This window comes from Tympanuchus pallidicinctus, unplaced genomic scaffold (assembly GCF_026119805.1).
Source record: "Tympanuchus pallidicinctus isolate F22 unplaced genomic scaffold, pur_lepc_1.0 scaffold1, whole genome shotgun sequence".
Taxonomy (NCBI): Eukaryota; Metazoa; Chordata; class Aves; order Galliformes; family Phasianidae; genus Tympanuchus; species Tympanuchus pallidicinctus.
In genome coordinates, this window is record NW_026294618.1 from 19,893,865 (window position 1) to 19,912,787 (window position 18,923).

At 38.9% G+C, this 18,923-nt stretch overlaps 1 protein-coding gene across 5 annotated transcripts in view; it reads left to right on the forward strand.

The window, feature by feature from the left end:
• ARHGEF10 (Rho guanine nucleotide exchange factor 10) overlaps positions 1–18,923 on the forward strand; it is a 108,616-nt gene that overhangs the window by 12,770 nt on the left and 76,923 nt on the right. For 4 of the 5 annotated variants that reach the window (XM_052697048.1, XM_052697075.1, XM_052697085.1 and 1 more), the window contains exons 3-5: positions 14,546–14,716; positions 17,050–17,346; positions 18,634–18,700. In XM_052697048.1, coding sequence (XP_052553008.1) covers positions 14,546–14,716; positions 17,050–17,346; positions 18,634–18,700 — 535 coding nt within the window. The remainder of the gene's footprint in view (positions 1–14,545; positions 14,717–17,049; positions 17,347–18,633; positions 18,701–18,923) is intronic. The other variant, XM_052697066.1, reaches the window with a different exon arrangement.

The window sequence follows — 18,923 nt, forward strand, 5'->3', positions numbered from 1 at the left end:
TTTTTTTTTTGCTCATTTGCCCCATATGAACTTGGAACTTTCTCGTGGAAATACTCAACTGTGCCCCACTGAAACATGAACTTCCAATCTGCTCTGTTTTGTTCTTGAATATTGCTTTCTGGTGTTGCAACAGCATAGCAGGAAGTAACTGGGAGACTGATTGGTCTTTACAGTCCCTATCTGCAAATAAACATTTTCTAAGGCAACTTAGTGTGGACCATATCATCACACCTTTGTCTTGTACTTCATTGACCCCAAGCCCTCCTGCATGTGGTGCCCTGTAGAGATCAAACGAGCAAAGCTTGTGGTGTGGAGAGGATGTTCAGGCCAGCATCTCAAATGTCTGGACAAGATTGGAGTCTGAATTGAGAGAGGAGTGAGCTGTTGGGGCATGTGTTACTTTCACAGGGCGTGTTACATCGCAGCAATGTCTGCTGAGGGGCGTAGCTGAGGGACCACCTGATGCTGCAGTTCTCTAGCTCCAAGTCCTCAGCATGGTGCTCAGCCAGTGTGTGTCCTCATAGGAAGCAGAAGGGAAACATACATGGCTAAACCTCTCTGTGGTCAGAGTGTTGAAATTTATGGAAGATTGTTGTGTATGCTGGGCAATGGAGCCAGTTCAATAAAGTGTTCCTCTTGGTGCCCCTTGGCTGCTGTATACCAGCAACTGTATGGCTGCTGGTACAGTTCAGGTTTTGGATGAAACAAAGACAGGATTTATGGAGACACTTTATCACTATCTTCAGCATTCTTTCTTGCTAAAAGAGACTATTGCCTGTAGCTATTTCTTCCCATTTGATTTCTTGTAAATGCATCTTTGAATAGTTTTTGATGTCTGTATATTTTAGATCTTGAAAAGATTTGTCTGGTTGGATGCTAAGAGACTTCTTAGGAATAATATCATATATGCTTGTCCTGATCTTGCTCTTCCCAGAGTTGTTATTTGTTGAGATGTGATTATTTGGACCCGTCGTTGAACTCAGGATAGCCATTCTTATTTTGATAAAGTTGATAGTACAGAAAGTACTGCATAGAAAGTGACTTTTGAAGTCTTCTCATCATTTCTGGTCTGTTTCTCATGTATGTATTTGTATGTATATAAATATATATATGTATATTTACAACAGTATATATTAGAAAGCATGTATTAGCATATGTGTATTAGTAATAAGTGTTATTACTTAAAGGGCATTTTACTACTTGTTCATATAGCTGTATGAAAACTTTCAAATGTGAAGGGGAGTTTATCTTATTGTTGTTCATCTATAAATCTTCAGGAATTTAGAAATCATCGTCCTACGTTAAAATTACTTTCTCTCTAGCTTAGGCACTGCCATAGACCGAGGTCTATTACTAGATACTACCTAGGAAGTAGAGAACGTGAGAAGCAGAGTTGTGAAATCAGCTTTTAATGGGTTAGTTTTTGGACAGCATTGTTAACAGTTTTATTTATGCTTGAGATGTTGCTGAGGTTATTGCTGGCATAATGCTTTTCCTGTGCTCGTCCTAATCCGTGCTGCCAGGACTCTGAGTTTAACTCTGTTTTGTTTAGTGACGGTTACTGTGAAACTGTCTTTATCAGTTAATCCATCTCCAAAGAAATGTAGTGCTGTGGAGGAGGAGTCATCCATAAGGAATCAATATTTCCACTTGGGCAGGAGCTGCCAGTGTTTAAAGACAAGCAGTAATCATGGCAGCAGCTGTAACTTCATGTAGTATGTCAGTGTTGGGGCACTCTGACAAAAATCCAGGGTTACGTAGTTCAGTATGATTCCAGAATTCAAAGCTCTTAATGACATGTAGAACTATGTGTATCACATGCTTTTTGCTCCTTAATGTGCTGGCATGAAACCTATTAACATAAGATGATTCTCTGCTCAAGATGCTGCTCTGCATGATCTTGTGTCAGCGTGCGTTTTCCTTGTCATTTCAAAAGCTTTCTCAGAAATTATCAGAATTAAACTATTGTTTTACTTCACTTGTGATAATTCTTTTTTAAAGGTGTGTTTCCAGAGGGAATATCAGTGAATTTTAATCAGTGAATTGTAACAGTTACACTAAAATACACTTTAATTCACTTTGTAGGTAGTTCTCACAACTCCTTTTGCAGATGGGAAGCAAGTGAGAGTTTTAGGGCCAAACACATACCAGAATTAAAGAAAGAAGAGATGTAGGTTTATATATATGGTTTATAACGGTCAGTGTTTTCATGGAATGCATAAGCACCAGCCACTCGTGGTGTCTGCTTAGAAATAAAGAGCAGCATCCTTCCATGCCTTCAGACAATGGACAAATAGGTGAATTACCACAGTTTGTAGTGAGGATGAGACTCCCCTGGTGTGCTAATTACAGGACTCCTGCAACTGTTCAAACCTTCATTGCTGCTGTATAGGTATTCTAAAATTCTGAACTGGGATGGCAGATCAAATCACTTGCTATTTTTTTCGTAAGTTGAAAGTTGAGTAGTTTTTTTTTTTATTTGAAGGTGTTCAACTTTTACTATAAATCCAAACTTTAGTCTTGTCAAGGTGGTTTTCTTTGTTTTTGGACAAATTACTTGCACAAGATTATTTGTATCAATCCTAGTGTTTAAAAAAGATAAAAATAATGGTAAATCTGCATCTTTGCAAAAGGGACAGCTTAAGAATGTATATAAAAGCTATACAATTAAGTTTATGTTAAATGGCTTCAGCAATAATCATCTGAATCTGTATATTGTTTGAGAAATGTGATGTAAAGTATTGTTAAGGTCAGTAATAGAGCTTCCTCTGCCACTGTTTGATTAAAAAAAAAAAACACTACATCTGATAGAAAAAGGAAAAAGGGATTAACCTTTATTTACTTCATTTATTATGCTTATGCAACATCTTTGCTTATTGCTGTTTGGACATTCCATTCGTGCACAGCTAAATTAGGCAGTGACAAGTTTGTGCTAGTTAATTCCCTTACCTCAGAGCAAATTTAAGTACTTAGGAACTATTTAAGAAAGCCAGAAACACACCATATGTAATCTTTCTTTCAAAATACATTACTCTAAAAATATTTTTTTTTCTAAGATTGATTAAAAACTCCCTTGTATTTTTCTTTGAATACATTTTTATTGAATATATATGTTAGCAGGGAGAGGGGGATAGCTGCAGAGGCTTCCTTGGTTACAAGAATTATCTGGAAAGTGCTTCAAAATTGATACTTAACATAAGGAAATTTGATTATGACTGGAAGTTACAATTATGTTTTTAATTGACTGCTGTAATGGAGTGTAGTTATCCAAACCCATCTAGACAAAAAGGACATGATGTGGACTGCAGACTCTGCAGCTAGGAGTGTAAAGCTTGCAATTCCCAGAGTCAGGAACTGCATTACACTGTAGACAAGTTGTCTTCATGCTGACAAAGTAATTTGAATTGGGTATTTAATGCTTGAAGGATGTTTGCTTATCGCAGAATTGCAGGGGTTGGAAGGGACCTTAAGAGACCATTGAGTCCAGCCCTCTGCTAAAGCAGGTACCCTGCAATAGGTCACACAGGTAGGAGTCCAGAAAGGTCCTGAATATCTCTGGGCAACCTGTTTGTTCGACCAGAATTCTGTTATGGTACTCAGTGCTTATGCTATTAGTTTATTAGGAGATAACATCTCTGGCTGTTCATTTATTTACTTGAAAATCATCTTCTGATCTTGCAAGTAAAACCTTAGTCTTTAGCAAGGATTTGATAAGTTTTGATCAGGGTTATTCCACAAGGGGAGGCATCTTTGTGTACTGCAGGATACCTGAGGAGCCTCAGCCTAAGGTAGGCAGAGTGGGGTGATAGGTGTCCAACAGGCTTCTGAGTCTGCTCTTTCTTGTCTGAACATGCTGCTTCTTTGCTCTTCTGATACATGGCAGTATCCCTCATACGATTTCTATTTGGAAACTGTTAGAAAATATAGGGTGTATTTCCTCACGTTGAATATGCTTGTCAGTGATTCATTCCAGTAATCCAAAGTTGCCTTCCACAACAGATCTGAGACCTAAACTCTGTTCTGTAATGAACTGAGTCTGCCAAAATGGGTTTATGTACAGTGATAAGACTTGCAGCATGGCTCCATTGCAGTACAGTTCTGGAATCAGGAAGGGACTTCCCATTTTGCTTCCTATTTATAGTTCTATATATAAATATATATTATTGTTATTAGAATGAAATAGTGAAAATTCACAATTCAATAGAAGGACATAATGAGAATAAATTTGGCTGCATTGTCTCCATATTAATGCCAAATACTCTTTACCTGAGTGACAGTCATCCATAACTATACGTCATCTGGGAAAGATGAGGTGCTGCTAAGGCTCCTCAGCCTGTGGTGAAGGGCTGTTTTCTCACCTTTTGCAGACTGTTCCCAATACTGTGAGTAAAACCAGGTGGGAAGCTTTCATTCTGTTCTGCTAAAGGTTGGATATTTAAGATGTTCTTCAGCGGGATGTAATGCCTGATGTTCTTTAAGCTGAAAACAGGCTGACGGTATCTATAAGACTCCAATTGTAAAAGAATTTTATACAACTTTTTATGGAAATGGTCAACTCTCTAGAGCTGCAAATGGGGTATTTCTTTATTCCCATTATGTCCAGACATAGAGCAGGGAGGCCAAGGACTTAAATCTGGATATCCTGTATATGATTGAGTGCTGCGATTGCGTCTTCCTGCTTTTTTGTGTGTGTTTGTTTGTCTGCCAGTGCCGGAACACTAAAATAGTCATAGTTCCTCTGTGCCTAACCAGGAAGTCTGTCTTGAATCTGAGAGCACTCTCCAGCAAGACAGAAGTAGAAACATCTATACTTTCATAAAAGTCCTCATATAAAAGTTCCCATTGGGTTACTGCGTTTGCTGGGAAAAAACAAACAAACAAACAAACAAAAAAGCCATTTATTAGCTCTAGCAGGGAGCTGCTGAGTGGCTGCCATGTTTTGCTGTAGAGATGACTATTTCTCTGCTAGATGAACTGCCTTTTTTTTCCCTGTATACTTCCTATATATATATATATTTGTATATATACATATGAGATTATTCAGTTAACCTTTTTCCTGTTAATGATGTAATTTATTTAGATTTTAGCTGTTTTAACAAGCTGATTTTGCGACTGAGATGGAAATCATGCAGTTAAATCAGACCTTTTGTCAAGAAAATCACTTGTACATTTTACAGTTCAGCTTATGGAAGCAAAGAACTGTGGGGGAAATGTGCTTGTTTTCAGGCTAGAGTAGGATAAAAGATGTTACTCTGCGTGATTGGGGGATTGAAATAAGAACACTGCTCAAATTAAATAGAATCTACACAGGGAGTTGGTCTTAGGCTAAATGGCATTGTTTGTTAGATATCTATTTTCAACATACAGACAGTTACAAACGATGGTAAAAGGGGAGCCAAGATTTCAGAAGAATGAGAACAGAATATGAATTGTAGTTATGAATGGTCCCTTGTTTTTGAAGCTGGCAGTAACTTGCTGGTGTCTGACATCCCATTTATAATAGAACAATTTATTTATTTCTGAAGATCACGTTGCTCTCAGTAAATAAAGGAAAATGCACTGGTTAAGGTAAGCATCAATTATTTCATGTGACAATTCAGACAAGCTGTGCAACAAAGAGTAACAAGAGTGTTCCCATTGCAAAAATGCAGTTATGATGTCACATGTCACTCTTAATTATGTGTTTTCCTTAGAGTCAGGCATATTTGAGAGTTGGAGGAAAAGTGGAAAGAGATGAAACTTGTTACTGTTTTTAGCATCTACAAAGAAAACATAATTCTTTGGGATGCAATTCCAGTTTTTTAGTAATATAAAATATTTGCTAGGTGTACTAGATTTGTATTTTTGTACTTTGTTAGACGGAAGGTTCTTCACTGTGATAGAACTGAGAGGTTAACTTTGATGTTTTGATAACATCTGGTTGTTTTTTTGTTTTTTTTCCTGAATAATAATTTGTAGGGGTTGTTGCTGTTGTTTTTCTGTTCTCTCAGCTAGTTTGCAATGTGACTTTACTGCTTGACTTAACTTGCTCAGACATGTGTAGGACAGGGCCCAGATACACTGATTGGAAAGAGCAACTGTTGAAGAGATAAAGAGATTCAAAGGGATGCCACCAAAATTTAATCTTTGTTCTGGGGTAACTGATATTTTTTCCTTAAGAGATAAATAAAATGTAAAGGGGTTGGTGCTGATTTTTTTGAGTATTCTTGCAAGGAATATTTATGTAAATTATGAATTTTTAAAATTTTCAAACAGCGAGCCAACATACAAGTAGTGGATTATTGTTATTATTATTGCCTCTTTCGCCTGTTTGTGGCTTACATACAAGTAGTGGCTTATTGTTATTATTATTGCCTCTTTCGCCTGTTTGTGGCTTGCATCTTGCACTAACTGGCCTAGATAAATTGCTGCCAAATAACGGAGGGATTTTTGTTTATTCCCATGTCACCAATCCTTGTAGATACTCACTAACCATGCCTAAAACCTCTGTACTGACTGCATTTCTAGAGTTTACATAGACAGAATAACTTTTTAATACATCGTTGAAATTCTTTTATGTGTAAGAGATAGTAAAAGCTTGTTTGCATTATGATGTCTTAGATAAAGCATCTTATTTACCGAATGGAACGTTTATCAGGTGCTGCTTACTTTCTCCATAGAGAGGAATAGAACAATCAATCTGAGGGAAACATACTTAACAAATATTTGAGGGAAGATGACAAATTATGACAAATGATGACAAATATGACAAATTTCTTTATCCTATCCCATTCAAATAAGCTTTCCAAAAAGGCAACCTTTTCATAATTTCATGAAATCCAGAAGATGATTCAATTTGCCAAAGAAAGGCTCTTTTGTTGTGTTGTTAAATAGTCTGGGTTTTAGCTCAGTGACCTTAGTTAGGTGAAAGCAGCTTCCTGAGAAGTCTTCTGTGAAGCTGTACGGGTTTCCTCAGGGTCTGTAAGGTCATTGTGCTCCATGGAGATGCACACACTGATAGGTGTCTTTTCCAGACTCCGTGGCTGTCACAGGGAGAGACAAGGGGAAATTTGGATGTTGACGCACAGTGTTGTCCTATGAGCACTAAATTGGTTTGGGGAAAGTGCCCAGAGGGTCTTTGCAGTCTCTTATATTGCAAAGTAAAGTGGAAGTAAAATTAACTTTGGCTGGGAGCATTTTTACACATCTAATTATCTGTTTTGGTGACTCCCCTTGTTTTTCTACATGAAGGACATTTGCCAACTAAATGCTTAAGATGTCTCTTTAGCTTGGAAGAAATCCCTTCCTGATGTCCTGTGTGGACTGGCTGCAGCTTTGAAGCATGTGTCTTGGTTATGACACCTGTTTTTGGTCAGGAGAGCTTCCTTTCCGCTCCATGACCAGCAGAAGGGATCTGATGCTAATGGACTGTAAGCTCATAAAGAAGTATTATTGTTGCCCAACTCAAGCCTGCATACACTGAATTTGTTTGAATTCTGTGCATGTACCTTTTTGACCTGTAGCTGAACCTCAGTTTGTTTGAGCAAAAAAAGACCTCTAAAGACACATTAAAACAATAATTAAAACAAATGCTAAGAAAGGGAATATTATACAACTTGAACTTGACTGACTTTACAAGTGACCTATACCCCCTTCAGTGAACTGTATTAGCCAGAATTTGGGAGTAGCTGGGCTCCTGCTGTCTTGTGTCTGGGGAGTTGCCCTGCTGAGCCTGTAAACCGAAGCCAGATGATTCATACCACCTTCAAGCTGCCCATAGATGCAGGCAGACAATGTTGCTGATCTTTATTGTTAAAATAACAAGGTAGAAATTGTGTTTATAAACAGAGGATTAATGTTTACATTAATGTTGACTTCTTCCTCCCCATGATTTTTCTGAGATAATGGATTTGTCAGACTTGGTGTGTATATTAAACTTTGCTTATGTGTCAGCCTATCTGTTTAGTGTTCTGTGAGCTGGAGAAAGAGAATTGAGTAGGTGAGAAGCCAGCTGAAATCCAAAATATTTCCAGATTTTTCCTTAATTTACAGGACATAACTATTCTGTTCTAGATCTTATATTTTTCTGTTGTATCAAGTGATAGCTTCTATAAAAGGTAGGTTTATAGAGTATTTCTTCACAATACATTGGAAAATGCAAATAGTAGTTAAATCTCAGTTTAATTTTAAACATGTGAACTGGTTGCCTGTGCTACTTCGAGAGCATTATTAGATGGAATTATCTTTGGGAAGGAGTTGCCTGTCTCAGTGTGTCCAAAAAGACAAATCACTCCTCAAAGCAGCAAGCAGCTTGTGGGCGGCACCTTGGCCATTACCACTGAAGGAAGGAGGTTAAGCATGTGAAGGCTTTCAAGGAAGTTGAGTGCTTTTAGGTGCAGAAAGCTCTGCTTTTAGGAGACATTGCAAGCTGCTTCAGTTTTGAGATTGCTAGTTAAAGGGTTGTTCAGCCCTGGTCTAATCATCCAGAAAACACACATTGTGATGGAAGGATTTTGCTAATGTCCAAGACATAACATATTTCAGATTTTACTTTGGGTGGGTTCCAGCTCTTCTTAATATGATACATGTTTTATACTTGAACTTTATGTGTTTTTTCTGTGGAAGTGGGACCTCATGGTTCACCTGTTTCAGCCCCCCTATAATAAAGTCACACTTTTTGCCTCATTAGCCAACAGTCATTTCAGTCTAAGGTATTATCAGATGATGCAGCAGTTTCATGTTGCTAATTAAACAGACTGTATTAGAGAAATGCATATTCCTCAAGTAATTAAACAAGAACTGCTTCAATGTAAAAAGTAATCATTTGGAAAAACAGCTGTAATAGATTAAAAAAGTGGAGAAATAAAGGCCAAGCCAGATTATGCTGTCTTGTGGAGATTTCTTTAGCAAATGCTTATTTTACCACAAATACATCCGCTATGTGGTCAAAAACAATTTTCCTAGAAAATCTTTATTTTTGTATTTGATTTTCTTTTGTTTTTTCACATGGCATGTGTATCCTGTGCATAGCCAACATGCTTCTTCCTTTGTCTTCCAAAGATGAATGCTTTGTTTTCCAATGATTTGTTCTTCTGCTGTTTGATTGCCATTTTATTCAAGCTCGTTTCTTTTTTTTCCATATGTGTACTGTCCTTTTGGCAGCATATTGCAGAATGAGTTCAGCAATTCATATGCATGGCAGCCCTAGCTGAGCTCTGCTGTATGTATCACTGTCAGCTGCCATCACATCACCTTGTTTTGAGGACTTAGCTTACAGTGCATTCACAGTATTTCCTGGTGAAATTTTAGTGGCAGAATCTACACGTACAGTTTTGAAGTGGAAAAGGTCAAGTTATCCAGGGACCAGGCTGGGCTGTTTCTGGTCACAGCACTGGTGCCAGCAGTCACCAGAGCACTGAGTGTGAAAGCAGTTCATGTAATTGTCACAAAATGCCGATTTTTGTGTATCAGGTTTTGTAAATACAATGTAGTCAGCACTGAAAAGCATCCTGTAGGATTACAGAGGTGAGCTGTTTACATTGCTGAACAGCCTAATTCATACTGAACATTTTTGTTTTAGCCTGTTGGATGATGCTTTGAGTTGTTAGCTAACTTAAAGCTTAATTTTTAACACAGTGAGCAGTGTACAAGACTTGTGTAAGGTAAGTGTGTAAGGTGCTTGAAAATCTTTCCTGTTGTCTTTTTGCTGCATTCGTTTTCTTAGACTTGAACAGGCAGATTCGTCATTTATTTGACTTCAGTTTGGAGTTTGCTTTCTGTCCAGAAGAGTGATGTCCGTTGCGCATGGTTGCACAACAGTATCAGTATGTAATACGTGCATTTATGACATACGAGAGAGGAGGTTTATTTGTTGTTTATTTGGAGAAAGAGCCTGTTAATTGGTGTGGTTGTGCTTTTGTTTCCATCACTGGAAATACTCCTTGAATGCATATGTGCTATTTTGTTTGTTGTTGTTTTTTTGTGATTACTCTCCGTAGAGACCTTTATTGCTCACATTGTGGTCATACTTTGGACATGTTGAAGAGCTTTGAGTAATTAGCAACGTGCTCATGCCCCTGGGACCTCTGTTTCCTATAATGCCAGCTTAGCACAACTGCACGTGACTGGGGAATGATAGCCTATGGCTCTCATCTGCTTTCCAGGGAAGGAAATGGAAGAGAGCCTGCACGTGGTTTTGAATACACTGTTTTGGTTTAGACTTTTTTTTTTTTCCAGCAAAGCAGACACTTTCCATCTGTGTGACTGTACAAGGAGATAATTTATGGGTACTGGTGGCGTGCTGGAAAAGTGTGAGGAGCACTGCAGAGGCACTTGTTCCTGCTGTGGAGAAAGGCTTTCCATTGGCACTGTCAGGCCTGACTCTGTGTCACTTGGAGGTCTGGCCGTGGCTTGGAGGCACTGAGGCTGTCTTGCAACTCCCGGCACCCTGACAGGAGCCAGGACAGGCTTCAGAGCTACTCCTGCCCACATTGATGGAAGAGCTGGAGCCTGGAGGAGATGTGGGAAGAGGCCACGCACTGCCTCACTTTCTGGGGGTTCAGTGCTGGAAGGAACCTCAGGGGTCATAAATCTCCAACCCCCCCTGCCACAGGCAGGCCTGTCAACCTCCATATTTAATACTAGACCAGGTCGCCCAGGGCCCCATCCAACCTGGCCTTGAACACCTCCAGTGATGGAGCATTGACAGCCTCGCTGGGCAGCATGTAAAGAACTTCCCCCCGAAGTCCTCACATGGTGAAGTAGCTCCTGGGTGTTCATGTCTTGTCAAAGATGCCGGTGCGTAAAAATGTTCCATGAGTGTTTCTGCAGCCTGGCTTTGTCCTTAGCAGTTGGATGTGACTGTACGGGCCTTGAGGAATACGGAGATCTGTGCTTATGAATATCCTGGAAAAAAATTACACATGCATGCTCTAAGGGACATAAGGATATTTACTAATGGAAAACAGAAGATCCGAGTGTGAAAGTTCCTTGGACGATACTAGCCTGTGGAAATACGCAATTAAGGAGTTAAAGCCTATTACTTTAAAGCAGCTGTTGGCAGTGGTGTTTCTGGTCTTGAGTCTTCTCTCCCTCAGCTGGTCTCAGCCCTGTTCTTGCTCTCCAGGCTCCTTCTTTCCTGCCAAGGGGTTCCCAGGCACTTGTCCTCCTCAGCCATGCAATAAGCTCTCCTTATATCAGCTTTCTTCTTTCTGTCCTTCCCTGTCCATCTGTTCTGCACATCATGCACGAACTGTCTGACTTACTTCTGTACCTTTCTCCCTATGTGGGTGCTAAGTGGACTAACACAGACAAGAGACACAAACTAAATATCAGAGCAAAAAAATACTTGAGTTCAGTTTTCTTTTCTGATACTGAAGAAATCGCAGTCACACCTGAAAGATGTGAATGGGTAGAAAATATTTTGTTGCTTGCTAGCTGTAGGAGTGGAGTCTAATTTGTGCTGAAAAGCTGTAAGATTATCCAGTGATAATCTGTTAACGCCCTTTAAAACTTTCAGCTGAATATGAATCATCTGCAGCTTTTGAAAGATTTACAAGTTGGCCAAATTGAAAATTTTTACAAGAGCAATTAAGGCTGTTCCTAGCATTTCTCAGGGCAGACAAATGTCAAGGTCCTGTTACAAAACTTCACCTGAAATAAAAACTGAACAGCCCTACAGCCCACTTAGCTTTGGGAGTGGTTTGTGTGTTGTATCTGAGCAGACTCTTAAGAAATAAGTATCTGAAAAAGTGAACATATCATTAGTTTTATATGAGGGTTAAAGAGGATATCTGGAATGCATCAAGATGCACTCGAGTTGTTATGCCTGTTTGTTTTGCTTTGTAAGTTATTACCTTTTCTTTTAAATACAGATAAGTGTTACTATGACTGCACTCCTAATTATATAGGAGTTGTCTTTCAATCTCTCAAGGCACTTTTAAAACCTTAAAAGAAGTGTGTTCATGAACAAGTATTTGATAGTAATTTGATAGTTTTTTTTTATCTGAGTTGAGGTATACTTGATTCTTAGGTTATATTTCCTTTCTTCCACATAAACTGTGAGTTATTTGGTTTTTATGGGAGATGGATAGAAAGGTTGAAGGGAAGTTGCCCATTAGTTGACCAGTATTTGCTCCTGGGTCCTGAGTCATTGCTTTTGCTTTTAGTGTCTCAAATTACCTTTTTTGCTGATGGCAGTTCTTGTCTCTCTCTGACAAATGACACTGTGCTAGAATTGTGTGCCTGGGGAATTGCATCGGTGTGAAAGTGCTGGAGTAGAGAATTGCCAGGCACCTGATACCTAAGTTACCTTTATATGCCCTAAGGAAAATAATGGGTCCAGCAGGCATTGTAACTGGCAGTCATAAAACTTCATGTTGCTTCCTAGATGTCTGCTTGTCTGATATGGATATTTCTTAAATCTATGCTATTTTGCTGATTTCTAGAACTGACCTCCAGTGAGCAGGTAGATTCAGTGTTCTTACTCAAGACCTCCTCAAGCAACGCCCAAGTTTCCACAGTGGCCAAATCCTGTACAAATGATTAGAGGACATTCAGCTAATTCCAGTAACCCTATCTTCCTCTTCCCAGTATACAAAATAAAGAAGAGCTCTCTTATGTGCTTGTAGTGCTTGCTGCTGATCGTCACTTCTGTAGTTCAGCATGAGGAATGGCAGGTGGCAGTGTATGCAGCTAAAAGTTGTGGTATTCTGTTATTTTCTTGCATCTGCTTACTTATCTGTCTAGTCTGGATGACTAACCAATACTTCAAATGTTGGTCATTAAAAAGAAAAAAGCCAAAACATTCTGCTTGGAAACCCCTATCTTAGTAAGTTCGAATTGTAGAGATATATTGAAACCAAGACAACAGCAACAAAACCTCTTCCCTTCATTTTTCCTCTGACTGTTGAGCAGCAAGCAGCACAAAGTCAAGTTGGGTGGATGCTGAATCAGAAGGAGTTCTGTGGTTGTTTTGGGTCACTTGGAAGAGATCTGTAGAATTTTTTCATCTCAGAAAAAAATATCTTAATGGACAAAGGCAAATATGAAAAGCCTTAATCTAAAGGCTGACTTGGTAGAAAAGAATTTTAAAAAGCATCATAATTAAATTAAGTGTCCTGCTGCCTCAGCCATAAACTGTGACAATAAATGCAGGATAACCCCTTTCTTGTTCCTTAATATTTTTGCAATTAGTTCACTTTCTGTCCTACAGAGAAACTGCATGAAAGATCTTGTTATTTGTTGCTGTGATAAAATATGCTGGCTCAGCCTGCCTGAAGAAACAGAAGCCTTGGCAAGAATGCTGATTACCATGACAATCTAAGCAGCCTAGAGTTGCAGATTGCGTGGGTTTTATTGTAAATATATAAAACGAGTCCTGGATGCTAGAAGAGCTGATAATATCATCCTGATTCAGGAGATCCAAGCACCTTCACAAGACTTTTTTAATAGTGTGTTACCTGAAGGAGGGAGAGAAACCTACAAACTTTGTTTATATGTTTATAAAGTATTTGTGTATTTTCGTAGTTAAATATTTATTTTTATTCTGTAGTTATGTGTTATAACATTTTTGATACAGGGCTGAACTCCTGTATAAGAGTGGTTTTGAGGAGGAGCTTGGTGGAAAGGTCAGCTGAGCCAAAGATTTTCCACAGATGATGTTTCTGAATGGAGACTTCCGATAAAGAGTTTTCCCTCCAAGTGATAGAAAAGCAGCTACAGCAGGTCTAGGCAGGGGATGAGGCCCTTATGTTGGAACACAGAGAGGCCTGGGAAGTTTTATCTTCTCTCCTTGTAGCTGCACGGGATCTTCAGCATGAGTTTTGGGTGTATGCAGGTTTCCTGTGATACAAGCACACATTAAAAATAGCAGTAGATAATGCAGGGCAAGTTTTCATATCCTCATGGTTTCTCCATGCTCGTGCAGATAGGAACAATAGCACCAAGCTATTATTCAGCTTTTCTTCCCACTATCTACACTTGGATGGAGTGGCAAGTCTGTCCTGCAGGATATTCCTAAGAAAAGACAAAAATACTTCCAACACTCCCTTGTCCTAGCCATATTAGGATGGTAATGGTTTCAGTCATTACCATTTTCAAAGGTGAAAGCTGAAATGTCAACTCTTCCTTCAGCAAAATGCACTTTGATGACTGAAATGAGAGGTTAACAGGTTTAAACCAACAGTCTTATGTAATGTGTTGTCCCACAGTGGGTTAGGAACAACATTCTGTATTCTTCAATGATGTGCAAGAAGAAAATTGGGGATGCTGGCATTCTGCTTTAGAAGTTTGAAATAGAAAGGAAAAATGACTTGGTGTCCAGATGTCCCTGTACAACTGTGTATATTTTCTATTGCTTTCTTAGTAATTTTGTTGTTTATACTAGAGGATTTGTTGAAAAGCAATGAGGTTATCAGTATGTCAAGAACTTTGTTTTGTTCCAGTGACTCAACATTCTAAGGCATTGCTGTCTGAGTTCCATTCATAGCATACAGCACCTGCTGGTCATGTGAAGTCATTAATAAGAGTAAAAACAGTTTAAATTAAAGACTGTCTTTTTGCACAGTTCTAGAGCATGAACCCAAAGCTGTGGGTACAAATGATGAAGAGGAGGATGAGGGAGAGCAGTTTGACTTTGACAGTGGGGATGAGATACCGGAAGCAGACAGACAAGCCTTCGTGCCACCTCCTCCTGATCCTGGAAGTAACACAGAGCACCAAGAGGCTAATGTCACAGGTGAGTCAGCCTGATGGGTTCTTTCTCCGTTAGGCTGAGTCGAGATTGATCATAGAATTAAAGAAACAGGTAAAAAATCTACCTGGACTTGTGCAAGGCCTTTGATGTGGTCCTATACTGCATCCTTATCTTTGAATTGAGTTTAAAGGTGGTGGTGGGTAAAGAGTTGGGTGGTCACTGCCAGAGGGTTGTTGTAAACAGCTCAGTGTCCAGGTGGAGGCTGATGAGTGATGTCCACCAGGGGTCCATCTTGGAACTGGAGCTCTTCAGCCTCTTTATCAGTGATGTAGACAATGAGATTGAGTGTACCCTCAGCAAGTTTTCAGATGACACCAAGAAGAGTGGTGCAGCTGACACTGTAGAAGGGATGCCATCCAGAGGGTCCTGGAGAGGATTGAGAAGTGGGCCCATGTGAACCTAGTGAAATTCAGCAAGGCCAAGGGCAGTGTGTTGCACTTGGATCAGTGCAGACCCAGGTTATGTCTACAGACTGGAAGAAGAACACACTGGGAGCAGCCCTGCGGAGAAGGACTTGGGAATTTTGTTGGATGAAAAGCTGGACACAAGCCAGCAGGTCTTTTGCAGCCTGCAACACCAACAGTATCCTTGACTGCATCAAAAGGGAGGTGACCAGCAGGGCAAGGGAAGTAATTGTTTCTTTACTCTGCCCTTGTGAGGACCCACCTGGAATCCAGGCCTGGGGCCCCCAGTACAAGAACAATGGGGAACTGTTGTAGTGGGTCCAGAGCTGGGGCACAAAGATGATCAAAGGGCTGTCTTGTGAAGAAAGGTTGTGGGAGCTGGGCTTGTTTAGCTTGGAGAAGAGAAGGCTTTGGAGAGATTTCACTGTGGCTACCCAGTACTTAAGGGGAGCTTGTGAGCAGGAGGGAGACTTTTATGCAGGCAGATAGTGATAAGACAAGTGGGAATGGTTTTAAGCTAAAAGGGGAGAGATTTAGGTTAAATGTTTACTCAGAGGGTGGTGAGGCACTAGAACAGGTTGCCCATAGAAGCTGTGGATGACCATTCCTGGAGGTGCCCAAGACCAGTTTGGATGGGCTGCCTGATTTAGTGGCTGCCCATGACAGTGGAATTGGAACAAGATGATTTTTACAGTTCTTTCCAACCCAACCTGTGATACAATTCTATGATGTGAAGAGAGATCTGTGGAACAGCTGTGCATGTGTTTTGATTATTTGTGCTAGCTATGCTTCTGGTGAGTTGATAAGGCAAACAATGAGCAAGTGCAGTTCCCGTGAGTTTTCCCATCCATGTTCAGTAAAAAGCAGTGTATTGGTCTCAGTCATACTGCCATGCTACAATAAAACTTTGCCTTTGCAACTGTAATAGTTCCAGATTAGCTGCTTTCACAGCTAAGCTTTCTGGTTGCTGATCTTAAGCTGATATGCATTAAAAAATGGAGTCAGAGTGTCAGAATTCTGTTCATAACAGAAGTCTTATTTTATTGAAGATTAAAACATTTCTTTTTACAACACTTGCAGATGTTTTCAATCCTGAGGTATGTTCTGGAAATTACTGTATTCTGTTCAAATTGACAACAGCTGATTTTGCTGACTTTGATCCAGTTTTCTTTTGTCAACAGACACTGTGGTCATGGCAATGAGAGGTAAATAACTGATCAGTTGACCGTGCAGTTTGACAACCTGGAATTTAAATACAGCCTTTCACTGACAAACTGTTACTCACTTGCAAGGTCACGCTTCCAGCTCAAAAACTTCTGATCACTTGGGATCCAGTTCTGTAGTTTGCTTCAAAATGGCCTTTAGTTCCACTACATTTTAGTTCTCTAAAGATACCAGAAAGAAGAGAGTTTATTTTCAAGGAGGGAAACTTGGAAAGTCATTTTCTTTTCCTTTTTCTTAGCAGAGCATTTTCAAGTCCCTGTAGAGTGTCCTTCCAGTGAGCATTTTTTTGCTCATGGCTATTTCTAAAATGTTTATTATATTTGTATATATAGGATACAAATTCCACTAGAAACTGACTTCAGATTTCAGATCTTAAGGCTGTTTGCAGGCATGTTTTTATGGGAAGCAAGAAGGTATCCTGATAACCTGTCAGAAATCTCCTTGTCTAGTATTTAGGATCAATTTATTGTTTTTCCATAGTGTGGTTTTTCCATCCTTGTGACATAGTTGTTTTGCTGCTGTTGCATTCCGTATCTGTAAAATGGGGAGGAGAGCACCACAATGTGGAAATTTTGAGTCACAGATTATAAGTTGTATATAAAGTCATATAAATGTTTGGGATATTTTAAATACCAATACAAGCATCTTGGACAGACACAAAAAATAAAACTTTGTTTAATTTTTCAGCTAAAGGAGCTGATAGCTTAGAAAAAAGTGAGAAGCTACAAGCATCAGAACCTATTGCAGAAGATACTCCAAGGAAAGTAAATCCCTACTCAGTCATAAATATTTCCCCAATGCAAGAAAAGGATCCATCCTCCTCACCAGATCCAAGTCCTCAGGATGAACCTGCCAGTCCAAACACGTCCAGTGGATATTCTGTCCCTGTGCCCTGTGGCTATGCAGTGCCATCCAATTTACCTCTGATACTGCCAGCATACTCCAGTCCTGTCATAATACGTAGCGTTTCTGTAGATGAGGAAGGTAAGGTGCTTTTGCAACTTACTTTCTTTGAAGGGGGGGATTCTTGTTTAATGTGAGATAGTTGTGTTGTTTTGTAAATGCTTACGTAGCATTCAGACTTGATGTCTAGGAGATTTTGTGTCAAAATAGAAGAATAATTTCATCATGGAGTAGGAGGTAAGTTTTAGCTGGACTTAGTCAATAAGTGTCAGCTTGTTTGAAAAGCACACACAAATTGTGAGTAACAACAGAAAAAGAAAAAAAAGAAAAAGTATTCTAATAAAACTCTGCTTTCCTCATTAGGATCGAGATAGCTAAGCTAAGATGCATAAGGAAAAAATGTATAAACACTAAGTCAGTTATATCCCAACATTTTACATCTGTGATATTTGGCCTTTGTTTTTGCTGGCACAATATTGCAGCATAAAGCACAAGTCAGGACTCCTGTTTTCTCTTACCATTAAAAATGATTAATGCTAATTCCCTTCTAATGTCACAGAATAATTTCCAGAGTCATGATTATGTATTCAAGCCAAATGATTTCTCCTCAAACCCTTAGAATACTTGAACTGGCTTCTATCAGAATTCCTGTCTCTTTTACCTTTTCTGTATCCACTTCTTTTTATTTGTTTTTCTAGACCTTGTGGATTTCGATTTGCTGTGAGATTTTTTTCTTGATGATTTGGTGAACTCTGCTTGTCCTTTAATACGATACTGAGACAGAAGAGGAAATAACTATGGATTATTACAGAAACGGGAACAATCCCCCTATTTTGTAAACAGAATTGGCAAAGTTGACAGCTCAATGCTAAGAAAGCAGGAGGAACAGAAAGCTTTCCATATCCTGTTAATTTTTTTTTTATTATTTCAAATATATTTTTCTTTAGCTAGGTTGCAATCCTACTGTAATTCTGTGTGCTATGACACTTTTTTTGCATATTAGGTATATCAGAGAATTTATGCAAATATATTCTTATGTTTGTGGTTGATATTGCCTGTTGAGGAATATATGTTTGAGAGAGAAGAATTAAATGTGTCAGGCACTGTAATTTTCTCTGATAACTCTTACAACAAATTGCTCTGTCCCTGTGAATTATCTGAGTTGTGAAAATAGACATGATAGAAAATAGATATGAAGAAGCACAACTTTTTTAGCTATGATCAAGAATAAAAATGCTGCATAGATTATTCATTAGCAATATTTTAAAAAAAAAGCAAAACAACAGTTTCTTTAATTTATGCCATTTGAACCAGACTAACATTTTATTCTAAACATTTTGATGATTGTATGTGTTTTTTTCTATTTAGCAGGTATGCAATCAGCAACTGAAGAATGTCAATGTAATTCTTTAAACTCAGAGGAGCCCCAAAATAGGTGATTGACAACTCAATATGTTTTGATGATCTAAACTCAATATGTTTAAATGATCTATAAAACTTTAATTCCTGAGAAACCTTGGATTCAATAAATCAAAAACTTCGTTTTTCATTTTCCATGTCTGGAGCTTTCAAGTTTTGTTATTATTTTGAGTCCTTAACTTTGCTTGTGTACCAAAATCTGCACAGATTAAGGTCTAGTGTATATAACTGTCCATGAC